Raw genomic sequence first — 23,919 nt, 5'->3', positions numbered from 1 at the left:
ATAGTCAAAACAGCTATCTTCAGTTCCACTCGAAATTAAAAAAAAATTTATAGTGAAGACAAGGGAAAATTAAGATAACAATGACTCGAGAAAAAAAAAATAAAACTAAATGGTGGCAGAGCCACTGAGATACGGGAACTGTTTTGCCAGGGGGCGCGGGGTTGAAAGTGACCTCCATCTTCCCGTTCTTCGGTGAGAATTTTCTTGCCGCTGAGCATCGGTCGTTTTTGCGACAAAAATGCTTCGGTTTCCCCTGAGCCAGGGGCTGAAGGGGTCCCTCAGACCCCTGGTGCAAACCGCGGGTCTGCGAACCGGCTCCGCGCAAACGCAACAGCAGCAACAGCAACGCCAGCCAGAGAAGATAGAGGTCTTCATTGACGACCAGCCTGTCCTGGTCGAACCGGGTACCACGGTGCTGCAGGCCGCCGCTATGGTCGGGGTCGAGATCCCACGTTTCTGTTATCACGAGCGGCTTTCGGTGGCCGGTAACTGCCGCATGTGCCTCGTCGAGGTCGAGAAGTCCCCCAAACCGGTGGCAGCGTGCGCCATGCCCGTCATGAAGGGCTGGCGAGTGCGCACCGACTCGCCGATGACCCGCAAGGCCCGCGAGGGCGTCATGGAGTTCCTCCTGATGAACCATCCACTGGACTGCCCCATCTGCGACCAGGGTGGCGAGTGCGACCTGCAAGACCAGTCGATGGCGTTTGGCAGCGATCGGAGCCGTTTCACGGACGTGACGCACTCCGGTAAGCGCGCCGTCGAAGACAAGGATGTGGGCCCGCTTATCAAGACCATCATGACCCGGTGCATCCAGTGCACGCGCTGCATCCGCTTCGCTTCTGAGGTGGCCGGCGTGGACGACCTGGGCACGACCGGCAGGGGAAGCGACATGCAGGTATGCTGTGCCCTAGTGAATTGTTTGATGGTGTGGAATGAAAAAGGTTATCTGGCTATGTTGGCCAGGACAGGGTCTGTGAAGCCAAAGACCGTGGCTCTGCTGCCATTACTGTGAGACTTTCCCGAGACATTTGTGGTGTAGGTTTCACCAGTTATGTGTCGACGGAAAGTATTGACTGGGCGACACTTGTTGACGACTGGGGGTGTGTTTATCTTAGCAGTTGCCAACAAGCTATACTTCATATAGATGGCTTGCTTTGAGGTCATATCAGTTGCTACTGTGGTAGTTTTATTGGCAGGTGCATTTCTTCTGCAGCACACACTTTGCACCACCAAATGCGGAACTCAGGTTTGTCTGCTTCTTGCACGGGGTTGCAATGATTTCAGTACACCGGAAAAAAATAGTGGGTAGACCTCAAGACATCTAGGATTGAGGTCTACCCATTATCATTTCAAAGTCAATCAGAGCTCAGCATCCTTCTGACGCCACCACAACTGCGCAAAAAGCAGACGACTTGCTCTCCGCATATGTTATTCTCATTAAGAATAAATAAAATGACTGCTGCATGGTGTTGTGCCTTGACGTGCAAACTGGGTATGCATAGCTTGCACGTGACGTCATTTGCTGCCATGCCAGTATTTTATGTGCCACGAGCATTCAATTCGCTGTGTTAGTTTCACACCGCAAAAGGTAGTTCGAAGAAACCAGTAAGGTAGAAATAACTGTCAGTACCCAGCAATGGAAACTCTTACAGGCTATGTATACTCCGTAAAGCCGAGAGAGAAGAGGAGATCAGAACGCCAAGCTCTAGTTCGAATGGTTAGCGGGAAGACCTAAACCTAGCTGCCTTTGTCTCCGCTGCACTCGTTGAATGCATTAGAATGCATAACGCCGGTGTCTGGCTCTTGCATTCGAATGCGGTCGACGAGTCCATTGGAGACGAAGCCAGCTAGCTTTAGGTCTACCGAGAGTCACTGAATGTTCCCTGAGTACCGAATTCCATTGTCACTTACAGGAATTCAATCCTGCAAAATCCAGTTCTGATTGGCTAGTTCAGCCCGTGGTGGAGGTTACCAGTCAGTCATTTTGCGGACCGGCCCATAACGACAAAAAACATGCAAAATGTTTTTGCGTTACGGCTACGGTGGGTACGCATGGTTGGAAGCTCTGGGCATTGACGAGTAAGGACCGAACGGTCCTTACTTGTCTTCAGCTGCAATCTATGGTAGGGTGGGTAGATTCATTTTGAGTTACTTTAAAGAGATGATGAGACATTGTGTAATTTATTAGGCTATTTCGTTACTGATTTAAGACAACCCTAAGACTGGGAAAAACAAGGACAAACACGACAAAATCTCAAAATTTTATATTTCCTCGTGTTTGTCCTTCTTGTTTTCCCCAGTCTCAGGGTTGTCTTAAATCATGAACGTAAACTAGCTCGCCCGCGCCCTATCACTCATTTCAGTATTTTGTTACCTTGCTGATTTGGTGTTTTGAGGCCACAGGGACAGGTGTTTTTAGCAGTGGCCCTGCATCAAGAAAGACCAGAGATTTGTTGTTGTTTGCTGAAACCTCATTCTGATAAAACTTATTTCGGTTACACAGGTAGGCACCTATGTGGAGAAGATGTTCATGTCCGAGCTGTCTGGCAATGTCATCGACCTGTGCCCCGTCGGCGCCCTCACCTCCAAGCCGTACTCGTTCGCAGCCCGGCCCTGGGAGACGCGCAAGGTGGAGAGCGTGGACGTACTCGATGCGGTCGGCAGTAACGTGGTGCTGAGCACACGCACGGGTGACCTACTGCGGGTTCTTCCCCGCCCCAATGACGACATCAACGAGGAATGGATCTCGGACAAGACGCGCTTCGCCTGCGATGGCCTGCGTCGGCAGCGACTCACTACGCCGATGCTTCGGGACGAGAAGGGACTTCTGCAGCCGTGCGGCTGGAAGGAAGCCCTGCTGGCTGTTGCCTCCAAGCTTCAGTCGGCCGGCCCCGGCAAGGTGGCGGCCATCGCGGGAGCCCTAGCCGACGCAGAAGCCCTGGTCGCCCTCAAGGACCTGGTGACCTCGCTGGGCGGCGAGGCGCTCTGCACCGAGGAACGGTTTCCGACCAGTGGCGCTGCCGACCTGCGCTCCAACTACATCCTCAACGCTGGCATTGCGGCCATTGACGAAGCTGACTTGCTGATCCTCTTGGCTACGAATCCGCGTTGGGAAGCGGCCACCCTGAACGCCCGTATCCGGAGGGCCTGGCTTCACAACGAGCTGCGGGTGGCCCTGCTGGGTCCGAAGCTGGATTTGACGTACGAGTACGAGCATCTCGGCGACAGCGCCTCGACGCTGGAGCAGTTGGCGCAGGGAAAGCATCCGTTGTCTGCCGCTCTGGCTGCGGCCAAGAGGCCAATGGTGGTCGTTGGCAGCGTGGCGCTGCAGAGGCCAGACGGGGCGGCCCTGCTCGGTCTGGCACAGGCCCTGGCGGCACAGGCACGGGGTTCCGACCAGGGTTGGAAGGTGCTCAACGTGCTGCACAGGGTGGCGAGCCAGGTGGCAGCACTGGACGTCGGGTACACAGGAGGAGTCGATGCCGCCAAGGAGGTAACAGCTGTCGTCTCAACTCACACACGCACAGGGGGTAACATTCATTGGTAAACTTTCATCAATTCGGACTTACTGCTGTGTGTGCTCAGAAACCAGGTTTGGGAGAAGTGAAGCGTCCATGCATGCGCAGCGCCGAGAGCAGTGCCACCGCAGTGGCGTGACGTCAGACAGTATGAGTTGGTCACAGCCTGTTGGAGGTGTGTGAGTCAAAGGTTGCTTGCAATATCCTTTTCATGCAAAGACATTCAAGACCAGTTGAATCTCGAAGTGAGTCTTGATGAAGGTTGAATATGAAACCGATAGGAGGCCCAAATGTATATGTTAAATGTGCATGTAAAATTATATAACTCAGTGATGTGATTGCTGCGCCAATTGCGCCAAACTGCGCCGAGGGGCTAACCCTGCTACATCCTGCTACATTTTGCCAAAATATGGGTAATCTGCGCCAAGCCTGCGCCAAAGGAGCAATTTTAGTCGCCTTTCCACACCAAAACTAAGCTGAGTACCATAATTGAGCATGCGTGAGCTAGGTGGCGCAAGCGGCCGCCCGACACAAAGTACCCTGCATCAATGGTCCATCCGGTCTTGCATGATTTTTCCCACCGTCTCTCGTTTCTCGCGCTCGTAAAGGCCCGTTCACACTCTTGCGACTGCTTGCGACCTCTTAAACCTGGGTTCCTTAAAACTTCTTAAACCAGAGAACACACTGGCGCCATCTATTGGTAAGCAGTGTAAACTCGGAGGTCCGGCATATTTTTTTTTATTTCTCGCGCAATATCCTTTCTTTTTTGGCTCGAAAAACTTTTGTCAATGTTATAAACGAGCCTTTCTATGGGTATTACGCACATTTGACCTCGGAAATCCCGCAAAACCTTCGCTTTTGTGAAATGCAGTTCTAGGGTCACCGCATAGATGGCGCCACAATGTCAGTGTGTCCCCTCATTCTAGAAACATTTAAGAAGTTGTAAGAGATCTCGTCTCTCTCAGTCGTACTCGGTCGCAAGAGTGTGAACGGGCCTTTAGTCTCGTCTCGCGTCTTTTTAAATTTTTTTTTTTCAAACATAGACGCGGGCATGTGTGGATGCTCCGACAGTAGCGTACCGGGTACCAGGCCAGCCATGCCGTCATTCTGTGAAACGAAACCGCGTTTTTGCGCGGCGGGAGTTACTTTGTGAGCTGAAGCACTCGCTCCTGAAAACAACGGACGTAGGAAAACTATATTTGGTCTATGGCTGTCAGTCACCATGGTCGCGCAACGTCGGGTGTTGCTGCCTCCACGTCGCTGCAGATGTGGCGCTTTCTAAACTGAAATGTAAGGGCTGCCGCATGTTCATGAACATTCCTGTTGTTGCTTAAATCATACGCTACTGCAAGAATCCCTCTTTACCTGCGTTTGCTGTGTCAAAGTATTGATTACCTAGGCTCCTCTCAGTAGGCTTCCTTTCGAGAGGGACCCCGGTACGCGAAAAATCTCCCGCGAAAGAGAGTTGGTGAAGAGAAGTGATCTAAAACAAAGAAGGCAATATATGCACGCTGAACCCGCAATACGCGCTTGTTTTTCTCGAGTTCAGTCGTTGCACAAAGCGCTCCAAGAACTTTTTGCCCCTGGCTCGCGATGTCTTGCGTCGATGCGCTCAGGTTCCGTTTTTTGTGTGTGTTTAACGTGTACCCTGTTTGAACGCCTTGCAAGCACGTTCCGCTGGACTTTTTTGTCGTATGCTGGGGACTTACATTTTGTTTACAGTTTTGGGAACCAGTTGGCAAAGGAGCGGAGTGACATGGTTTCGGTTTCGGTCGAACAGCCATCTCCGCTCGCGCGACGAAGCATGTGTAACTGCAAGCCTGCCGAAGTTGCCCTCATGTGCATGCGAACGTGATGGCACGACAGAGGCACCAGCCGAAACGCTTGCAATCCATTGTGTTACGTTTGCTTACTCTTGACGGAAATCTGGCACGTCAGGAACCAGTAAAACGGCGGCAAGCGGTTTTTCGGAATTCCTCGGCAACGCCTACAGCACTGTACACTTCTGGGATGTTTCAATGTTTCTTTGAAGACATTGAAAGTTGACATTCATTCCGAAGGCAAAGAAAAGCGAGGCTTGGAGCAGCCTTGTCGAAAGTTTCGAAAAGCGAAAAGAAAAGCACCCGCTAAGACTCGTAATGCACCTTTATCTTGTGTACAATTTCGCATTGCTCTGCAGTAGTTGCGTGTTTCATCAGTCGGAGACCTGCTTCCATTATATTATATAACTAGTCAACCTACTGCTGTGATATTTACTACTAAGCTGATCATTTTCAAATAAGTTTTTGTATGTGCAGTTTGGTTCTCATTTATCTATGAGCGATATGAAGGTGAACAGCCCTCTTCTTGTTTTTGTCGCTCCTGCAAGTTTTGGAACAAGCTCTGTTCCAGAAGAGGGCTAGAACGGAAAGTTTAGACCCCAAGCCACGTACCATTTGAAATGTTGAGAGTTAATATAGCTTTAAAGAGCCGTAAAACAGGCAAGAAACCAGGTAAGGTGTTCACCTTCATATTGCCGGCGGGTGTACATATATATGTATCATTTAACTGAAGCATTGCAAAATGTGTCATGCCATTGGCATTTCAGTTACATATTGAAAGACTCCCAGGTGGTCTAACCTGACCATAATTTATTCATTGCGGCGAGCAAAGTGCCCTTCGTTTATCCACCACTTAAAACAAATATTTTTATTTTTCTAAGAATATCTGCTCCAAAAGCCACTTTTGGTGCTCCGACACACCGTTCTGGCTGCTCCAAAAGCCACTTTTGGTGCTCCGACACACTGTTTTGGCTGCTCCAAAGGCCACTTTTGCTGCTCCAAAACACCGTTTTGGCTGCTCCGAAAGGTGCTCCAATACGGCTTAGGTCAATCACATCACTGATAACTTCATGGACTTTACACGCAGGAGGGCTCCATGGATGCTTTTTGTTTTCTAAGACTGTTTTTAGAATTATTGGCATGTCCCGGTGACGTCGCAGGCTCAGCCGTCGGTGCTGTACCTCCTGGGTGCTGACGAGGGCCTGGTGTCGCGTGCTGACCTCCCGGAGGACTGCTTTGTGGTGTACCAGGGGCATCACGGGGACCGGGGAGCGGAGCTGGCCGACGCTATTCTGCCAGGTGCTGCCTACACAGAGAAGCAGGCCACCTACGTCAACACGGAGGGACGCCCCCAGCAGACGCTTCCTGCTGTGGGGCCGCCGGGACTGGCTAGGGAGGACTGGAAGGTAGGTGAAACCTCCCTTAACTCGGGCCCCATTGGACAACAGTCGCACAAAGATGGCCATAGCAAAACACATGAGGAGGAGCCGCTTCAAGAATGCTCTCTCCGAAGTCCTTGCTTTAGTTATCGAGTGACCAGGACAAGAATGCATTTTTTGTCATCTTTGTCGTGGTCATTGAATGGCCACAATGTGGGTGCTTTTTCGGGAATCCTTACATGGTCATCGAGTAACCGTGGCAAGGACTCTGGAAGATGTGTCCTTGTTGTGGTCATTGTTACCACAAAAAGATGTCCTTTCCAGCATCCTTGTTGTGGTCATTCTTACTATAGTAAGAATTCTTTTCCGCCATTTTTGCAGTGGCCATTGAGGGTCCACGTTCAAGGATGCTTTCTTGTTACCCTTTTTGCGGTCATCTGGTAGCCCCAATGAGGATGCTTTTCCTAAAATCCTTGTTGTGGTCATTGTTACCACAATGCCCTTACCGTGGTCATTGAGTGACCACAACACAGATCTTTTTTTTTTTGTCATCTTTGTTGCAGTCGTCAAGTAGCCACTATGTGGATGCTTTTTCTGGCGTCCTTGTTGGGATCTTTGTTACAAAATAAGGAATCTTCTCCACCATCCTTGCGGTGGTCATTGAGTGACCACAACAAGGATGCTTTTTTTTTTTTTTGTCATCTTTGATGCAGTCATTAAGTAGCCACAATGTGGATGTTCTTTCTGGAATCCTTGTTGAGGTCATTGTTACAAAAATATAAATTCTTTTCCACCATTCTTGCAGTGGTCATTGAGCGACCACAACAAGGCTGTTATTTGTCATCCTTGTTGCAGTCATCAAGTGCCACAATGTCAATGCTTTTTTGGTCATTCTTGCTGTTGTCATTGTTGAGTGACCAAAACAAGGATGCTTTTTCTGGCATCCTTGCTGTTGTCATAGAGTGACCACAACAAAGATGATTTTACTGGCATTCTTGTTGCGGTTATGAATTGAACACTGCGCGGTTGCTCCTTTCGGTAATTATTACACTGTATTGTAGAACCACAAAAAGTTTAAGGATGCTACATGGGGACATTGATCTTCTGGTCAATTGTTTGCAGAGGAAACAACCAAGTAGTACTTTATGCAGAACCCTTTCTAAGAGTTGTCCGTGATATGCAGGTGGTCCGTGCCCTCTCCGAGGTCGCTGGAGTTCACCTTCCTTACGAGAGCCTGAGCGAGATCCGTGGTCGCATGACAGAGCTTGCCCCACACCTGACCCGTTACGGAGAACGTGAGGAGGCCAGCTCATTCATGGCACCTCCCAAAGACCTGCCGGCCCTGTCCAGCCAGCAGCCTTTGCACCCGAGGCTACTGACGCTGAGGGATTTCTACATGACAGATGCCATCAGTAGGGCCTCCCCCACCATGGCCCGGTGTATGCAGGCGGTAGACCAGCAGGCCAGCAGGCCCTACTAGCGAGAGTTGTTTAACTGTATATACCTCTAGGGAAGCTGTGGGCCATGAGTGTCTTTAGTCTGCCAATAAATACTTATGAAAAACCCCAGTTTGTTGGACCCTGTGCAATTATTAAATGTTTGTTTTAGAAGTTCTCACAAATCATGATTGGGAAGTGTTCTACACATTCTTCTCGTGGATAGTTGTAGAACATATTGGAGCTTTTTGTGGTTAGCCTTTTATTTGCATCAATGTTAATTTTTGATTCAATATAAATAATAATAAAAAGAAAACTGCGAGCCATTTTTTTGTTTTGTTTTCCTTTTGGTTTGACCAACTTTACTGTCTCGGCGGAATGCCTGTAAACAAAAAAGTCAACCAGTCAACATTGGGTCTGACGTCACAAATTGTCCGTAATGGTGGCGTCGTTGAGTGTTGAGTTTTGCAGAGTGTGTACTTGAGCTCGAGTTCGGACTGTAGGATGCTTCCGCATATCTGCGTTCGTCCCTGATTCTCGTGCACGGCTCGTACCGTCGCGGCGACAGTTGGTCGTTCGATCGCGGAATCTTGTCGCCGACCGACGCCACCGCGGTCGACATGGCGAAAGGTAGTGTGGTGCAGTTCGCCTTTGAGCGTCAGTACGACACCAGCAGCCGGCTCCGGAACAGGTTGTTCCACGACAGATACTGCTCCGCCAGCGACTTGTACAGGAAAGACCTGTACGCTCACTTCGGGTGCGTCAACGCCATCGAGTTTTCCGCCGACGGAAATTGGCTGGTGTCCGGTAAGAGCTCGCGTCTGGTCGGTGTCTCCAAGGCTGTCAGCTGATCAGCTGATTGATCAAATCGGGCGCTTTCGTGTGTTTACATAAACTCTTAATCTTAATGAGAGTTGTTCGGCTCTTGGATTCGCTGTTGAATGTCGGCCAAACTGAACGGGACAGACATTCTTGAAAGCGGCGTGAGCGCTAATAGTTGTAACAGCCCAAGAAAGAAACTAAACACGGGACAGAAGACGGACAGCGCATCTTTCGTTTTGTCCTTCTATGTTAATTTTTTTTAAAGGTTTTTACACTATACCAGCACGCTCACCTCAAAACAGTATGCTAATTCGTGGCGTCACCACTTTTGCAGTCGAGCTTAACTCGCTGCACGGGTGTTCGTTCCGTTTGATGGATTCGCATGCTCGAGAAACTATATTGGATGCGCAGGTGGGGACGACAAGCGGGTGTTGGTATGGAACGTGCCCGAAGCCCTATCGGATCTCAAGACGCCCCGTGCTATGAAGGGCAAGCACAACAGCAACATCTTCTGCCTCTGCCTCGATTCATGCAACCGGACTGTGTTCTCCGCAGGTGGGTGCACGTCCTCAGTTTGAGACGCCGTCGTTAGGGTCGTCAATGGCTCTGAAACTATGTCTTGCAGATGTCAGATTTAATGAGTGTGATTTTGAATGACGCCACTCAAACCCTCACGAGAGACTGTACCTGGTATTATCTGCTCAACGTCAGAATTGATATTTCTATATAAGTACCACGTACACGCACAATGTATTGGAAACAGGCCTTTATAACTCTAATGCAGAGCGCAAGTTCGTCGGCTTCTTGCACAGGGGTTGCGATGATGTCAGAACGCCGAGCTCTTATTGGCCGCTTGAAAAAAATAGTCGGTAGACCTGAAGGTATCTAGCGTCGAGGTGTTCCCAGCATCCTTTCACTCAAAGCCAATCAGAGCTCAGCATCTTTCTGACATCACCGCAACTCCTGCGCAAGAAGCAGACGACTTGCTCTCAGCATTGATTGCTTTTGTACGTCGACGTTCAGAGATAACTAGCTACTAAACACGAAGTGATGTCCGTTTTAATAATGTATCTTTGTTTCCTATCTCAAAGCCCTTTTGTGCGTTCTCAAGCCACGGGCTTTACGCCATCACGCGGCTCCGACGTCGCACCGTTGCAGCAATGCGGTTAGGGTGCGTTCGCCGAAGCTCTGTTTGGTACGAATCTGGTTTCTGCTCAGACGCAGTGTCCGCACTCAATGCGGGCAAACACCGTCTTGTTTGTAAACAGCATGTCACTCTATACTCTGTTTCACCTTACGACGAGCAGCAGAGGATGCCACGACCCATCAAAGCCAATGCGATGGCATGGGACTGTCGTGTGACCTTCTGTTGGGGTGCCGCGACTTACAGGGTGCTCAGTCATGTGATACATACACGGTGCCGAACTGGCCGGCATGGCTCGTAGCATCTGCCGCGGTGTATCGCAAGGTGAAACGGAGTATAGTCTGTGGAGTTGGCCATGTTTAGTATTGTTCCTTTCTGTCTCCGCAGGCAACGACGAGCAAGTAATAGTGCACGACATGGAGACGTAAGTGGTGCATTTCTGCCGTCACGCGGCAATGGGACGTGCGGCAGATGCGCTGTGGTTGCAGGGGCCGGACCACGGACGTGTTCCTGCACCAGGAGGCGGTATACGGACTTTCCGTGGAACCGACCAATGACAGCGTCTTTGCGAGCGCCTGCGACGACGGCTGCATCCTCATCTACGACGTACGAGAACCCAGCTCCACCGGTGAGGTGATGGACGGATGGATCCTTTATGATGGGCAGTAGCTTGCACCGCCTAGCCACGGATAGATAGATGGATAGATGGATGGATGCAGACGGCTGTACTCTTTATAATGGGCGTAGGTGCAACCTAACCTGGAAACTAAAAACCAAAAGTATGATTCCTCCCCCCGCCCTTCCAAGCCAATTTGCTTCCCCTTTTCAATTATGTATTTATCACCAGGCGGTGTGGGTTATCACCAGGATGACCTTTGGGGGATCGGACAAAAAAAAAAGTTAAAAACCATCCCCGCCCAACCTCCTCCTGGCGAAGAAGTCGCCAATTTTCCTCTGGTCAAACCTAGTTGGCGTTGCCCCAACACCGAACCCACAGGGAGACAGGGTCGACACTTTGGGCCAGAGCCACGTGGGAGGGAGTCTCAATTTTTTCCTTTCCCGCCTAGGTCCCCAGCCGTGTTAGTGTTAGTTAGTTGTAAACCATTCAATTCTCCCTAGATAATTTGCACCAGTCTTCCAATCTCCTCTTTGTTATGGAATTGCACTTATCATCCATCCTTCCATTCTCGTCAACAATACCCGGTGCTCCAGCCCAATCCATCGGCCCCTCCGGGAGGGCGGGAGCACCATTCCACAAAGCTCATGGTGGCCAACACACCTAAAACAGGAGAAGAACCAGAGTGCCTAAAATGCGTGTTCGACTGGTGTGTTTAGCGTATAATCCCACCTGTGCATCATAAGTTGTCCCAAACTGACAACAAATTACATCGCGGGAGCCAGCATGTCATGCCGTCAAACATTGTAATCCTGGCGATTGGTCGTAGAGGCTCGGGCAAAAAGTATGCGCAAGCGTTAGTGTTGTTGTCATCGGGAGTTCCCGACTACTGGCTGCCGAACCTTCCGTGGACTGCGAAGCAGGAGGGCATCCCGCTGCAGAACGGGCTTCTTCCATGTCCACCATCACTACCATGCTGTTTTTTTTGCAGACCCCTTGCTTCTGGTGACGTCTTCCTCTGCCTTCCATTCGGTGGCCTACAATCCCGTCGAACCACGCCTGGTGGCCACCGCCAATTCCAAGGAAGGCGTTGCCCTTTGGGACGTCCGGAGGCCACGTTGGTACGTGTGTGCATTCTCTTCCTGCTCGAAGCGGCGTATTTCAAAGCGTGCTGGTGTTGCAACCGACAATGTAATGTAAGACATTTTGCGGAGCGCAAGTTCGTCCGCCTATTACACGGGGGCTGCGATGACGTCAGGACGCCGAGCTCTTATTGGTCGATTCAATATGGCCCCCGTGACATTACAGAACCAGGTGTTCTTGTGACTTACAATGCAATGTAAGAAAATGTAAGCAAACGTTCATGCATGAATTGGCCTTTACATTACGGAATGTACGACGTGTCCAGCTGCTTGCTCCGGTACGACAGCCAGCTGGTGCCCCAGGGCGCGATGAGCGTGCGCTTCAACGGCGACGGGAGCCTGCTGCTGGCGCTGCGGAGGCGCCAGCCACCGGCGCTCTACCGCCTAGATGCGTCGCACCCCGTAGCTCAGTTCGACCACTGGGGCTACTACAACTCCTGCACCATGAAGAGCTGCTGCTTCGCCGGGGAGCGTGACGAGGTGGGAGCTGGCGTTTGTCGGTGCAGTCTTGTGCGTGTTGCTGAAGAAAAGTAACCGATTACAATTACGTTACTTTATTGAAAAATGTAACCGACTGCTGTAATCAATTACTATATCACAAAAGTAACCGAAGAATTACCAGAAAGTAAATGATTACTTTTCACGTGACCTTTTTTTAACTCTTTATTATGAAATAAGAAAATCTGTAAGCATGTCCAAAATGGTTCCATTTTGTTTCTTTTTATCATTCACATCTTGTCGAGCTTCGACAGCGGTTGCCGCTCAGAAACGAGGCGCTGTCGACAGCTCGACGGTCAAAACGTCGCTGAGCACGTTGACATGCTAATCCTTCTGGCTTTTATGTAAAAAGACTCGACTCAATCTCTTATGTAATTGATATTACTTGTAAATGATTACAGAAAAATAGCAATTGAACTGCAGCGATTGTTACCGCAGAAAAAAAAGTAATTGAAGCGTTAGAAAGTTACAATGGAATGTAATTGGTTACAAGTAATCAGTTACTTGTAACTCGTTACATACAAGTCTGGTCGGTCAGGTTGGTCGGAGCGGCATCGGTCGCTTTACAAAAAGACGGAGAACCAACTGTGGAACGATGAGATGGCTTCAACGGCACTCTCTTTGCTCACCGTCCATTCCTTCTGCGTTCGCTTTTCGGGTGCCAGTTGATGTCAGGCTCGTTCGATTTGCTCGAACCAGCCTGCACGGTTGCAGGAAAATGCGGGGCAATGCACTTTCGGTTGTGTTGCGAGATACCGTGATGTCCCGAGAGATAGCCCATTTAAAATCGAAAGCTAACCTGGCAAAACCAAGGAGTGGGCTAACTTTCGGTGTGCAACAAAAAATAAAGTTGAAAAAAGGCCAGTTTTAGATCTTTTTACCTGCAAAACACGTAATCACAGGGAGGGGCGGCGAACTAACAGCGACCGTCCTCTCCAGTCGGCAATGGTTGTTCTCCCGTCGTGGTCAAGTAGCACCATTTCTGCTGAGTCACAAAAGGCCAGGGCCCTGCAATTACTATAAGTGGGCCATCCTTTGGTGTGATGTATCCGTGAATGGGCCTTCAAGGGACGACTCCGGCCGAAAATGAAATTGGAATAAATGACTGGTATTGCTTTAGCGGCACGAAATGTGATCGTGGCCGAAATATTGCGTCAGGGTGAAACTGCCTACTCCGCTGAAACCGGTCCTAAAGATGCGACCAGCTGCTCTTTCGTGCGTGGCAGGTGGGTTTGGTTTTGGTCTAGCAGCACTTACCAACACTTACCGCTGTGACGTCAGGTCGCGGCTGTACGGCTGACATCAGTGTTGCCATCCCTCTCAACCAGATGGTTTCGGTATTGCCGTAGGCACCCGAAACCAAACTTTGAGCCGTGATGTTTACTAAAGTATGCGCAATATAGAGGAAAAAAAAAATTATACCTTGTAATTTAGGGACGCTGACTGAGCTGAAAAGAGTTGTAATCCTAGATTAAAAAATATTGACTGGAGTTGCTTTTTAAAGCGTCAGTCTCGCCGTAAAAAAATCGGTGTTGTGGTTTTTGCAGAGTGAAAAAATTTGCACAAGTGCAGTCGCGTCAACCTAAATCCCCCAAAAAACGACGGCAAAATAACCTGTGAAACGTCCTCGGAATCCTGGAGTTCCGCCAATCCTGTTTTTGGTGCCAGTGGTTCTCGGTCGTGCTATCTTTTTGCATGCGCCCTTTTTTTTATAATCGCTACGCGCGTTGCATTTGCGCCGTCAAGGGAGACAAAAATATGCCCCGTCTGTGTATGCCGTGCACATGGCGACACGGGGTGATTGACCGCTCAATGGATTTCCACCAGTTCATTCTGTCGGGGTCGGACGACTTCAAGCTGTACTCCTGGAAGTTGCCCCAAGAAGTGACCAGCGGCCAGCGCATCACCTCCCCTCGGGGCGTGCCCAGCTGCACTTGGGTGCGTCAGGCCCACCTGGTTCTGACCGACCACCGGTCCATCGTAAACCAGGTGCGCTTCAACCGGGCCAGCATGGTCCTGGCATCCTCCGGCGTGGAGAAGATCATCAAGGTGAGCCAGACGTATAGACCTGCATGGCTGTCCGCGCCCCTACGACTTGTGTATACTCTGTTTCACGATAACTTGGCGGACTGTGGAGGCTAGGGCCCCGCGACCCGTTAAGAGCGTCGAAGCGAGGCACGTGACCCGACGTCATGGGAGGATTTGTGTCACCATGCCAAATGCGAAGCGCGAGGCCTGTAGGAACCAGCTGTCGTCTGCTAGCCGAGAGTCGTCTGCTCCGAAGCCAACCGACTTCAAATGGAAGTCCATCGCAGCAACATTTCCGTCTACTAGAATAACAAGCACTTCGGGAACAGTTCACGAGACAACCATACGCTCAATTTAGCCGCGAAACTGTGACGAGTGCTAATGCCAGGGCAGAGTGCGATCTTTGGTGACGATAGGGCGAACTACACGGCTGCGATTGCCGGCAATCACCAACAGCCACGGCGCTACAAGGCGAAAAAAATCAAGCGGATACGGATGTGGCGTCACTTTTTTGGTTTAAATATAACTGAAACTCATAAATTTGTGATTATTTATTCTTTAATGTTCGTATCTTCTCGTTATAGATGGAATTGCGCGAGTTCAGTTGTCGTTGAAAGAAAGAGAAGCCTAGAACTACATTTGTCGCTGAGGGCTCTGTTGCTGTGGCGGTAATGAGGCCCCGGTGGCCGCGACCATGGAGTGTTATCACGTGCCTTGCTTCAGCACACTTATTGGGTTGCGGGGGCCGTAGCCTCCACAGTTCACCAAGTTATCATGAAATAGAGTATAGTGCTCGCATTGTTGCAACGAATGTTACTGCGGGGTGTGTCCCAGAAGAAAAAGTTTACTGTTTTCTTTTTTCACCGCAGACGTAAACTATGCGTCTCCAAAGGCTCATTTCCTGCCTGAACATAAGATAACGGTTTGTTCTGAAACTTTGGCATCTAGTTCAGACCGCTGGGGCTTCGTTTGGGCGGCGAACAAGCTGTCGGCGACCCCGTGTTAATTTTTGCTGCTAAGAATACCGCTTAAATCTGGGGGGGGGGGGGTTTGCGTCATAGATTATTTTGGTTGTGGAACTTCTCAGTTTGCACTCATCAGAGGTGAACTGCATGACAGAAGCATGTTTCGGGAAGCGAATGACTGCGCACATCAGCAGTATGAACCGGAGGATGTCATTTTGTTTCTGCAGAGTGTGCTTTGCCGTTCGTGTTGGTTGTTGTTTTCCTAAGGCCTGTTCGCAGCTTTGCATTTCGGTGTGATTGAGTACACTGTGCCGGCTTGTGGCTTCTCGTGATGAGGACTTTGGTTCGAGGTCAAGACCAGTCCTTCTCGTTTGACCCCGACCCAGCTGTGGAGCAGCCTGCCCCTCCCGGGCGGGGCGGGCGGCCTGAGGCGCGAGCGTCCCCCCGAGGAACAGGCGGAAGAGCGTCGCAAGCGCTACACGTACGAGGAGTACATCGACCTGGTGATGGAGAGTGGGCAGTTCATGAGCCACGACTACAGCCACCAGTCGGTCAGGGAGGACCCCCGCATGATGGCCTTCTTCGACTCCCTGGTGAGGACCGCTCTGCCCCCCCTTGCGGGCAGGCACCGTTTGCGAGGAACGCAGTGTCCTCTTTGGCCTTGACCCTTTGACTGCCAGATTTCTCTTCCCGCACGCCGAACGCAAATTTTGGTCTCGGGGTAACGCTGTAGCATGCCCCAGAAATAATATATGTTTATGAAAGACAGGCTATTCTATGGGCGAAAAGTTAATCTATGTCTGCGTGGCTCCTGTCTATTTCTTGTACTGTACTTTCCGAGACGAGGTACTATGCGGTGTCACCTCGACTCCACTCCCTTTGAGCGGCCTCACTCAGCCCTTGTTTATTCGGAATTGAAACTTCCTTGTTTTCACAGTCGTCGAATACCGAGTGCAGTGGTATTTTCTAGATCTCGGTGTTCTAAATGGCGCGCGAGGTTGAACAATATAGATTTGCCGTTTTGTAACGACGAAGGAGTGTGCCAAAATGGAAGTGACTTAAACAAAAATGATGCGTCGTCAAAAAGCGACAGCACAAGATGAAACATTCTTTTCATCGCCTTCTCATGCGTACCGCCACTCATAAAAAAATTTATATAACAGCCCAGTTGGGAAAGGCAAGGGGCAACTCGAAACCCCGCTGGAATGTGCCCACTGTGTGACACGGGCCTGAAGACCTGTCTCCTTCCAGGTGCAACGCGACGAAGAAGGTTGGTCGACGGACTGCAGCCAGGACAGCGCGTCGTCGGTGACGGTCATTCCCCGGGCCTCGGTGACGTCCTCTTCCTCGGACGAACTGCCGGAGCCGGAGCCGAGACCGGTCCGCATTCCCACGTCGCAGGAGAGACGCGTGCAGAGGCTCCGCCAGCTCCGTGCCCGGCTGACCTCCCGCGGCGGCCAGTCTTCGGACAGTGACGACGACTGGGTGCCGAGTCCCTCTCCTTCCGCAAGCTCTGCGGCGTCGGTACGAGTGTCGGAGCGAGCCTCGCACGACGCGGAAGATCGTGCGTGGCACGCAGCGCAGAGAGAGCCCAGCTTCGAGGACGCGAGGTCAGCCCCGAAAGGAGACTGCGAGGAGCCTACAAGCAATGGCGTCGCAGGCTCCTCCAACGGGGCCGAAGGCGAGCAACAGCAGGCAAGCACGAGCCGCTTCAAGCGGCCTCGCCTGGGCGGCCTCCGCAGCCAGAGGTCCTACCGGAGGCATAACGGCAGCGCAGACACGTGACGCAGTTGCCGGACGTTTTAGTTGTACAGTTGAAAATGGAGTCTGCATTGAGGGAGGGGAAGCCGGAACGAACTCGGACGTGGAGTCTCGGCCAAGTGAAAGGAGCCTGGAAAGACCTACAGTTGGTGACAGGTCAAGAACGAAGTGGAAGCTCCTCCCACCCACTTTAGCAGCACGAACGCCGGGGAGGAGACGACCTCCTCTCCAGCATCTGCTTTGCTAATGTGGAAAAAGGTGGGAGGAGCTTCAACTTCGTTCTTGACCTGTCACCGACTATAGAGTTACAGTGTTGCCGTCGGATCACTTGTGATGCAGTCCCGCGTGTGTGTCACTGAAGCTCATGATGAGCTTTATGAACCGACATAGGGTTCGTGATAGGCCTATGAATCGCAGAGTACACGATTTACTCTGAACCACATAGATCACATGATGAACTCTGAAGTAAATAGAGTACATGATAAACTTTATGAGCATCAGAGTACATGATGAGCTCTGTGTGGTCCATAGGGTTCACAATGAACTCTATGAACCAGATAAAGTTAACCATGTACTCTATGAACCACATGGAGGTCTCAATGAACATTATGCAGGCCATGGGACAAACTGTGATTCATAAAGTTAATTCTGCAGGTCTTGTCGAGTTAGGTGGGTCATAGATTCCATGAACTTTATGAATCATGGCTTTCATGATGAACTCTATGAGCCCCATAGAGTTTATAATAAACTCTATGAGCCACAGAGTTGGCAGTGGACTTTATTAACCACACAGAGTTAATGATGAGCTCTTCATGGTTCGTAGAGTTCACGATGCAGGTCATGTGCAGTCATCTGGTCTATGTGGTTGATAGAGCTCATGAACTTTAGAAACTGCATAGAGTCTATGATGGACTCCATGTGGTTCATAAAATTTATCATGCTGGTCAGGTGTGGCTATGGCAAGAGTGCAGGTGCAAAACCCCTTCAGTAAAACAGTACACTATGCCTTCTATGGGACAGCACATGATTAGGCAGATGGAATATGCAAGCGGGCTCCAGCAACACCTGTGACAATGGAAGTTGATAAAGTCGGAGGTGTGCCTCCAGACTTGCTTCGCTCTGCAAGGTGCACTGTTCTGCATCGGTCCATCTGGGCTTGTCACTAACCTCGAGAGATATATCGTTTGCATTGTACTTTATGCAGCAGTGCTTCTCTAAGGACTTTGACGTGTCAAGAATGACCGTGGTGTGGCGAAGATAGTATGTTAATATTAGCGTAGACATAGCTAGGACAGTCTGATTTATTTGCCCCAGCTTTGTTGTTTGTACCGGTGCCTCCTTGGGGACTTCTGTCGCGGGTGTCAGGGGAAGTTTGTGGGACTCGCTGTTAGAGATTGTGTGATTGACGGCGGATGAAATGGCGCTGAAATGTGCCGGGTGTTTTGGAGGGAAAAGAACCGGGTTTCTTTGGGAATGTGTAAATAAACTATACAGTACACACTGCAAGAGGCTGACACTATGAAAATGTGATGCTAGCAGTTGGTATAGAACACAAAAATTTAAGAGCATGACGTTACCTGGATTAAAAGATAGAAGAGAAACACCAGATTTCTATATGAACCGACATCTGCCTAAGCCTAATATTGTGACAACAAGGAATGACATTGTGGACGCATGTAGGATTTACTTTGGTAAACAACCTGTCGGCGAGAAAGAAAATATTCTCTTTCTTGCTGCCAAGCATTTTAGAGCGCAGCTCTTAGGCGCCTGTTTCCGGGTTTTGCGGCGTCGGCATAACCGCGCTAAATTTAGCGGGAAAATTGACATTACGTGATCTCAACACCTGTTCAATTCCCCACTAAATATAGCGGGGAATTGAATTAGTATTGAGGTCACGTGACATCAATTTTTCCTCCAAATCTAGCGGAGAAACTGAATTTGTTCATAGGTGACGTTACACCAAGTCATGTAACGTCATTCTCTCCGCTAAATTTAGCGGGGAAACTGAATGGGTGTTGAGGTCACGTGGCGTCAATTTTTCAGCTAAATTTAGAGGGGGAATCTAGGAGGAGGGGAGGGTACGGAGGGGGAAAGGTGGAGAGGGTACGGAGGAGGAGGGGCATACCTTCGCTTCTATACCCTCCCCTTCTCCTCCTCAAGAGCTGCACTCTAATTTCGCATTACAGAGATTTGTAAACATCTTTCATTTTTTTTCACTGATAGAAGTGCCAGATGCGTCACAACGTCGGTTCTTGTTTTGAGGTTATTAGGCTTAGGTGGTTGTCGGCTCGTAGACATATTTTGTCTTTCTATCATCCTTTGATCCAGGTAAATTCACGATTTCCAATTATCGTGTTCAACTGCTAGTGTCACATTCTTCCGGAATTTAAATGTCCCACGATGCGCAGTATCCAGATAGGCCAGAAAACACGGTTCTTTTTTCTTAAATACACTCGGTACAAGCGCCAACTGGGTCTCGCTTCCTGCGGCAGTGTTGGGACTATGAAACCTGTTTGCAAAGACTTCTCTTTAGCGTTTACAAGAAAGTCTGCTTCCAGAGAAAAGATATTCTTCCAGCCTGATGCATCGAGCGAAGGGCTTGCTTAAATTAGGAGACCGGGGGCCCTAATCTGGACGCTCGGCGAAAAAGTCGGCGAGAAATCTGGCGGCCGTGATTGGCCAACGCCAAACTTGACCTTGGAGCCGGCCAATCATTGCCGCAGGATTTCTCGCTGACTTTTTTGCCAAGTATCCAGATTAGGGCTCCAGTTCTACGATGATGCACCCAGGCTCGAGGTGGTTTCTGTTTGTAAGTTATTATTCAAGATTGAGTGTGTTCATATCTGTGAAGCGTTCCAATAAATTCCAGGTGAATTGCAGTTTTCTGCCACATTTAATCATGCACTGCAGCAGCGGCACATTGGCTGCTATATTCCCCCCCCCCCCTTTCATGGGCGTACCAACCGGGGGGGCAAGGGGGGCACTTGCCCCCCCAGTTCTCAGAGTGGGGGGGGCAAGGCATGCGTTTTGCACCCCCTGAAACGGCCGCCACTGGGCAGAGCAGACACAGGCCGGCGGCGCCCAAGGAATACCAAGGGCACTGCCCCCCGACCCGCGCGGGCATATTTTTAACGCGCAGGCGATACAAACCCTAGCAACGGTGCTCACGCAAGCCGGATTGGCTGGTTCGTAAAGCCTTGCTCCACGAACAAGGCTACACGGTAACCTTACGGAATCCATCCGCGAGACATGGGCCGGACGGGCCGTCCAGACCAGGACGTAGGCCCTTACACAAAATAAAGTTTTGCTTGCTTGCTTGGAGATAGGCGCTGCCGCCGTCAACAGAGGCAGCGGATGCAATGCGAGTTTTCGAAGAGGTAGCGTAACTTAGTGGTGAGATGCCTGCCTCATACGTGTCAGACCCGGATTCTATTTATGGTGTGGGCCGGCTTACTTCTTTTTATTTTTTTTCTCGAACATTTTATTTTGTCGAGGCATTTGGCGATATTTACATTTCTTTTTTTACCATTAACACTAAAAAAAAAAACGAATGTTGTTGACGAAACATCGCTAAACTAAATCGTATCGACTCTATTTACGGAAGTGCATGGGGGGCAGCGGGGCTTGGGTTGCCGACCGGACGCCGCAAAGCGGCGTGTACGGGGGGTGGGGGGGCTAGGTGGGTTAATAGATTTGTAATTAGCAGCCGCACACCGTCACCGCGAAGCGGCGTGAACGCAGGCGCGGGGGTGGGTTAACGCGCTTCGAGTGATACACGAGCAGCCCATCCGGCGTGAGCGTCGTTGTTAGGGGTTCTATCGCCTGCACCGTAAAAGGAGCAGTGTGTGCACCTCCTGTAGTGGGAAAGAATTCCTACATTGGAGAGAAGCAGTGTTGCCAGATGGTCCCACCAAAAAACCGCCAAACGGCTGGGAGGTGTAGCCCAAATATAGCCAAAGCCATAAAATAAATATAGCCCAAAATAGCCAAGACTAAAAACGATTTTTAAGCCTTTTATTGACAATTTTTCATACGCGTAAAAACAACACGTTACTTTCTCTTTTTCAACCCTTAGATGCGCCAGTTTCTGTGTACATTAAGTCCCCTGACAAAAAAAAAAAGCTTCAGAAGGATGAAAGTTTGTGAAAAATGACCCATCCTTCGTAGGTTTTCAGAAGTAGAAAACATACATGGACAGCTGTATTGTGAAGCCCGGGAGATATGATCATACACTAAAAGAACAGAATGCAGAAGCAGTACACCCAGAACAAGAATATGAGCATCCCCCGTTCTGGTTCACGCTATTTTTGATTGTGTTTCTTTCCTTAAAAGCCGGTTCTCACATGCAGCGAAGCGCTGATGTAGCGCTGCTCACATGTCTTCAGCTACTTATCGACTGCCATGAGCAACAGTTTTGACGGTGCGATACAAAGCTGGTGAACGCTTCCGTCGGCATGCGCTTAGCGCGAGGTCAGCGCTACGCTTGTAACGCTCCGCTGCATGTGTGAACAGGCCTTAAAGTGGGTGATGCCTAAGAATTTTTACAATGAGCACCAAAGCTGCGCTTGGAGAGTTCAGTCTAAGTCCGGGTAAAAGACGCGCTACCGGGCCTGTGGTAATAGTGCAATATGTTTGTTTGATTTGTTCCTTTGCGCTGTGGGGAGACCGCTTGAACTCTGCTAGCACTGCTTCTCTGCGCATTGTGAAAACCCCGAAGTTTGTAGAAGTTTGAAGCCATTCTCCTTCCTCTCTCTCCTCTCGACTAGCCAAAAGAGAAACAATTTTGTTCTCGAAACTGATTAGAAGTTCGAAAATTAACTAGTCGAACCTCAAAGTTCGACGTCGAACCTGAGGTTCGACAAGAGTTCGCCGCACCCTTAGGAATAGCCCAAAAATAGCCACATAGCCAACCACGAAATTTTGACGCCAATTAAAAAACAAATGTAGCCCAATTTGGCTATATATAGCCCAATCTGGCAACACTGGAGAGAAGCGGGGACAAGCCCTTTCTTCAAATGCGTCAAGTCTCCTTGAGCTTCGGAATACAAAGAAACGCCACTATTCGGAGCTAATCCCACAGTTACTCGACCTCTCTTGCGTCGTGTCTGTTCGCTCCCCGCGCCTCGTAGCAGTGTTGTTGCGGGGGGGGGGGGGGGGGGGGGGGGGGCGGCTCGTTAAAATTTTGGGGTTTTTTGGACTATCTAAATCACTTTCTTCCTTCCCATCCCCCCCCTTTTCTAATCCGCATGCTTCCCCCTCTGCAAATATCAGCTGACCTTCCGACCTCTGTTTTCTGTTGATAGGCAAAACAACCACTAAAATTAGAAAGTAATTTGTAATTTGAGTGGAAGTCACTCGGAAAAGTAGTTAAAGTAAACTACTGATTACTAGAATAGAAATGTAATTAAAAGTTACTAAACTACCCAGAAAAGTAGTTAAACTACAGTAACTTGAGTAAAGTAGTTGAACTACGTAAAAGTCTGGCCTGGCAAGCGCTCTGCGTAAGTGTTTTCACTGATCTGCCTAGCCCCGCAAACCATCACATGGGCCAAGAAAGGTGTAGTTTTACTGCAGAGGAGAAATCAGCAGGGTCCAAGATGGTGACAATGGAGGATGGGGGACTGTTCCAGTGGCTGATGGCCAATTGAGAAAGGAATGACCAATTGAAAGCGTTCGTAGAGCCAGAAGTGTGTTTGATGGTGCAGGCGTTGAGGCGAGAAGATGTTCGGTCGAGGGGTAATAACAAAGTGGTTTTGAGGTCGGGAATGTGGTAGTAGATTTTGTGAATAAGGCACAGCTGAGAGACTTTCCTGCGAAGCTGCAAAGAGGACATGGTTAGTTCAGTTTTTAGCGCCGAGACACTGAAAGAAAAGTCATAAGTGGATGAAATGAAGCGAGCAGCTCTGTTCTGAACTGCCTCTACAGCGTATTGATGAGGTACAGTCGATGGGTATTCCAGATGGTTGAAGCATATTCTATTTTTGGTCTGACGTACGTGTTAAAGGTTAGCTTAGGGACAAAGGGTGGAGCGATTTTTTAAGTTACGTCTGCTTAGTCCAAGAGTTCCAGATGAATCGGCGGTAATGACTTCAATGTGGTTATTCCTCCAAGGTATTTATACACAGTAGCGGTCTCAATCAGATCGGAGTCCAAGAAGTAATTAAATGACAGAGTGGTTTTTTTCTTGGTGAAGTGGATTAGTTTGCGTTTATACTTGTTTGGTGACATAATCCACTCTTTGCACCAATTGTTAATTTTATCTAGATCTTCCTGAAGCTGGTTATTATTTTGCACACAAGTTACTTTGTTATGGATGACGCAGTCGTCGGCGAAAAAGCGTTTTTTTGAAGAAATCCCAATGGGAATGTCATTAATAAATATTAAAAAGAGTAAGGGCCCAAGTACGAACCCCAGGGGAACACCAGGAGATACATTTATTAAGGAAGATTCATGATCATCATGGACGTGACCTGTACACGGGAAAAAAGAAAGTCACGAATCCATGCAAACGGTTATTGGTCGAGGCAAAAAGATGATAGCTTAGAAAGAAGGCGTTGATGGAGGACACGGCCGAACGCTTTGGAAAAAAAAAAACCAAAAAAACTGCGTCAGTTTGGACGTGACATTCAAGGTTAGTGTGCAAGTCATGGATGAAGTCGCAGAGTTGCGTCTCGCAGGAAAGTACCTTTTGAAAACCGTGCTGCTGTTTAAAGAAAAGAAATGGGATGATAGGTGCCTCATGATATTGGAGTAGAGGATATGCTCAAGTGGTTTGCAAGAAATTGAAGTC

At 49.5% G+C, this 23,919-nt stretch overlaps 2 protein-coding genes across 2 annotated transcripts; both read left to right on the top strand.

The window, feature by feature from the left end:
• The first annotated feature begins 101 nt into the window (after positions 1-101).
• LOC115321898 (NADH-ubiquinone oxidoreductase 75 kDa subunit, mitochondrial) lies at positions 102-8,285 on the top strand. Its single transcript, XM_029982183.3, has 4 exons — positions 102-895; positions 2,504-3,493; positions 6,499-6,744; positions 7,901-8,285. The coding sequence occupies exons 1-4, from the start codon at positions 239-241 to the stop codon at positions 8,195-8,197; spliced, it is 2,190 nt and encodes a 729-aa protein (XP_029838043.1). The 5' UTR covers positions 102-238; the 3' UTR covers positions 8,198-8,285.
• A 281-nt stretch (positions 8,286-8,566) lies between these two features.
• Positions 8,567-20,008, top strand: LOC115321899 (DDB1- and CUL4-associated factor 5). The gene is made up of 9 exons (XM_040207675.2): positions 8,567-8,960; positions 9,387-9,530; positions 10,507-10,543; positions 10,608-10,747; positions 11,727-11,856; positions 12,144-12,357; positions 14,203-14,424; positions 15,755-15,961; positions 16,620-20,008. The coding sequence occupies exons 1-9, from the start codon at positions 8,774-8,776 to the stop codon at positions 17,151-17,153; spliced, it is 1,815 nt and encodes a 604-aa protein (XP_040063609.1). The 5' UTR covers positions 8,567-8,773; the 3' UTR covers positions 17,154-20,008.
• Positions 20,009-23,919: the final 3,911 nt, after the last annotated feature.

Source organism: Ixodes scapularis, unplaced genomic scaffold, assembly GCF_016920785.2.
Source record: "Ixodes scapularis isolate PalLabHiFi unplaced genomic scaffold, ASM1692078v2 PGA_scaffold4__175_contigs__length_147842914, whole genome shotgun sequence".
Lineage (NCBI taxonomy): Eukaryota > Metazoa > Arthropoda > Arachnida > Ixodida > Ixodidae > Ixodes > Ixodes scapularis.
The sequence above is the reverse complement of the archived record's forward strand: the minus strand, read 5'-3'. Positions and strand labels throughout refer to the sequence as shown.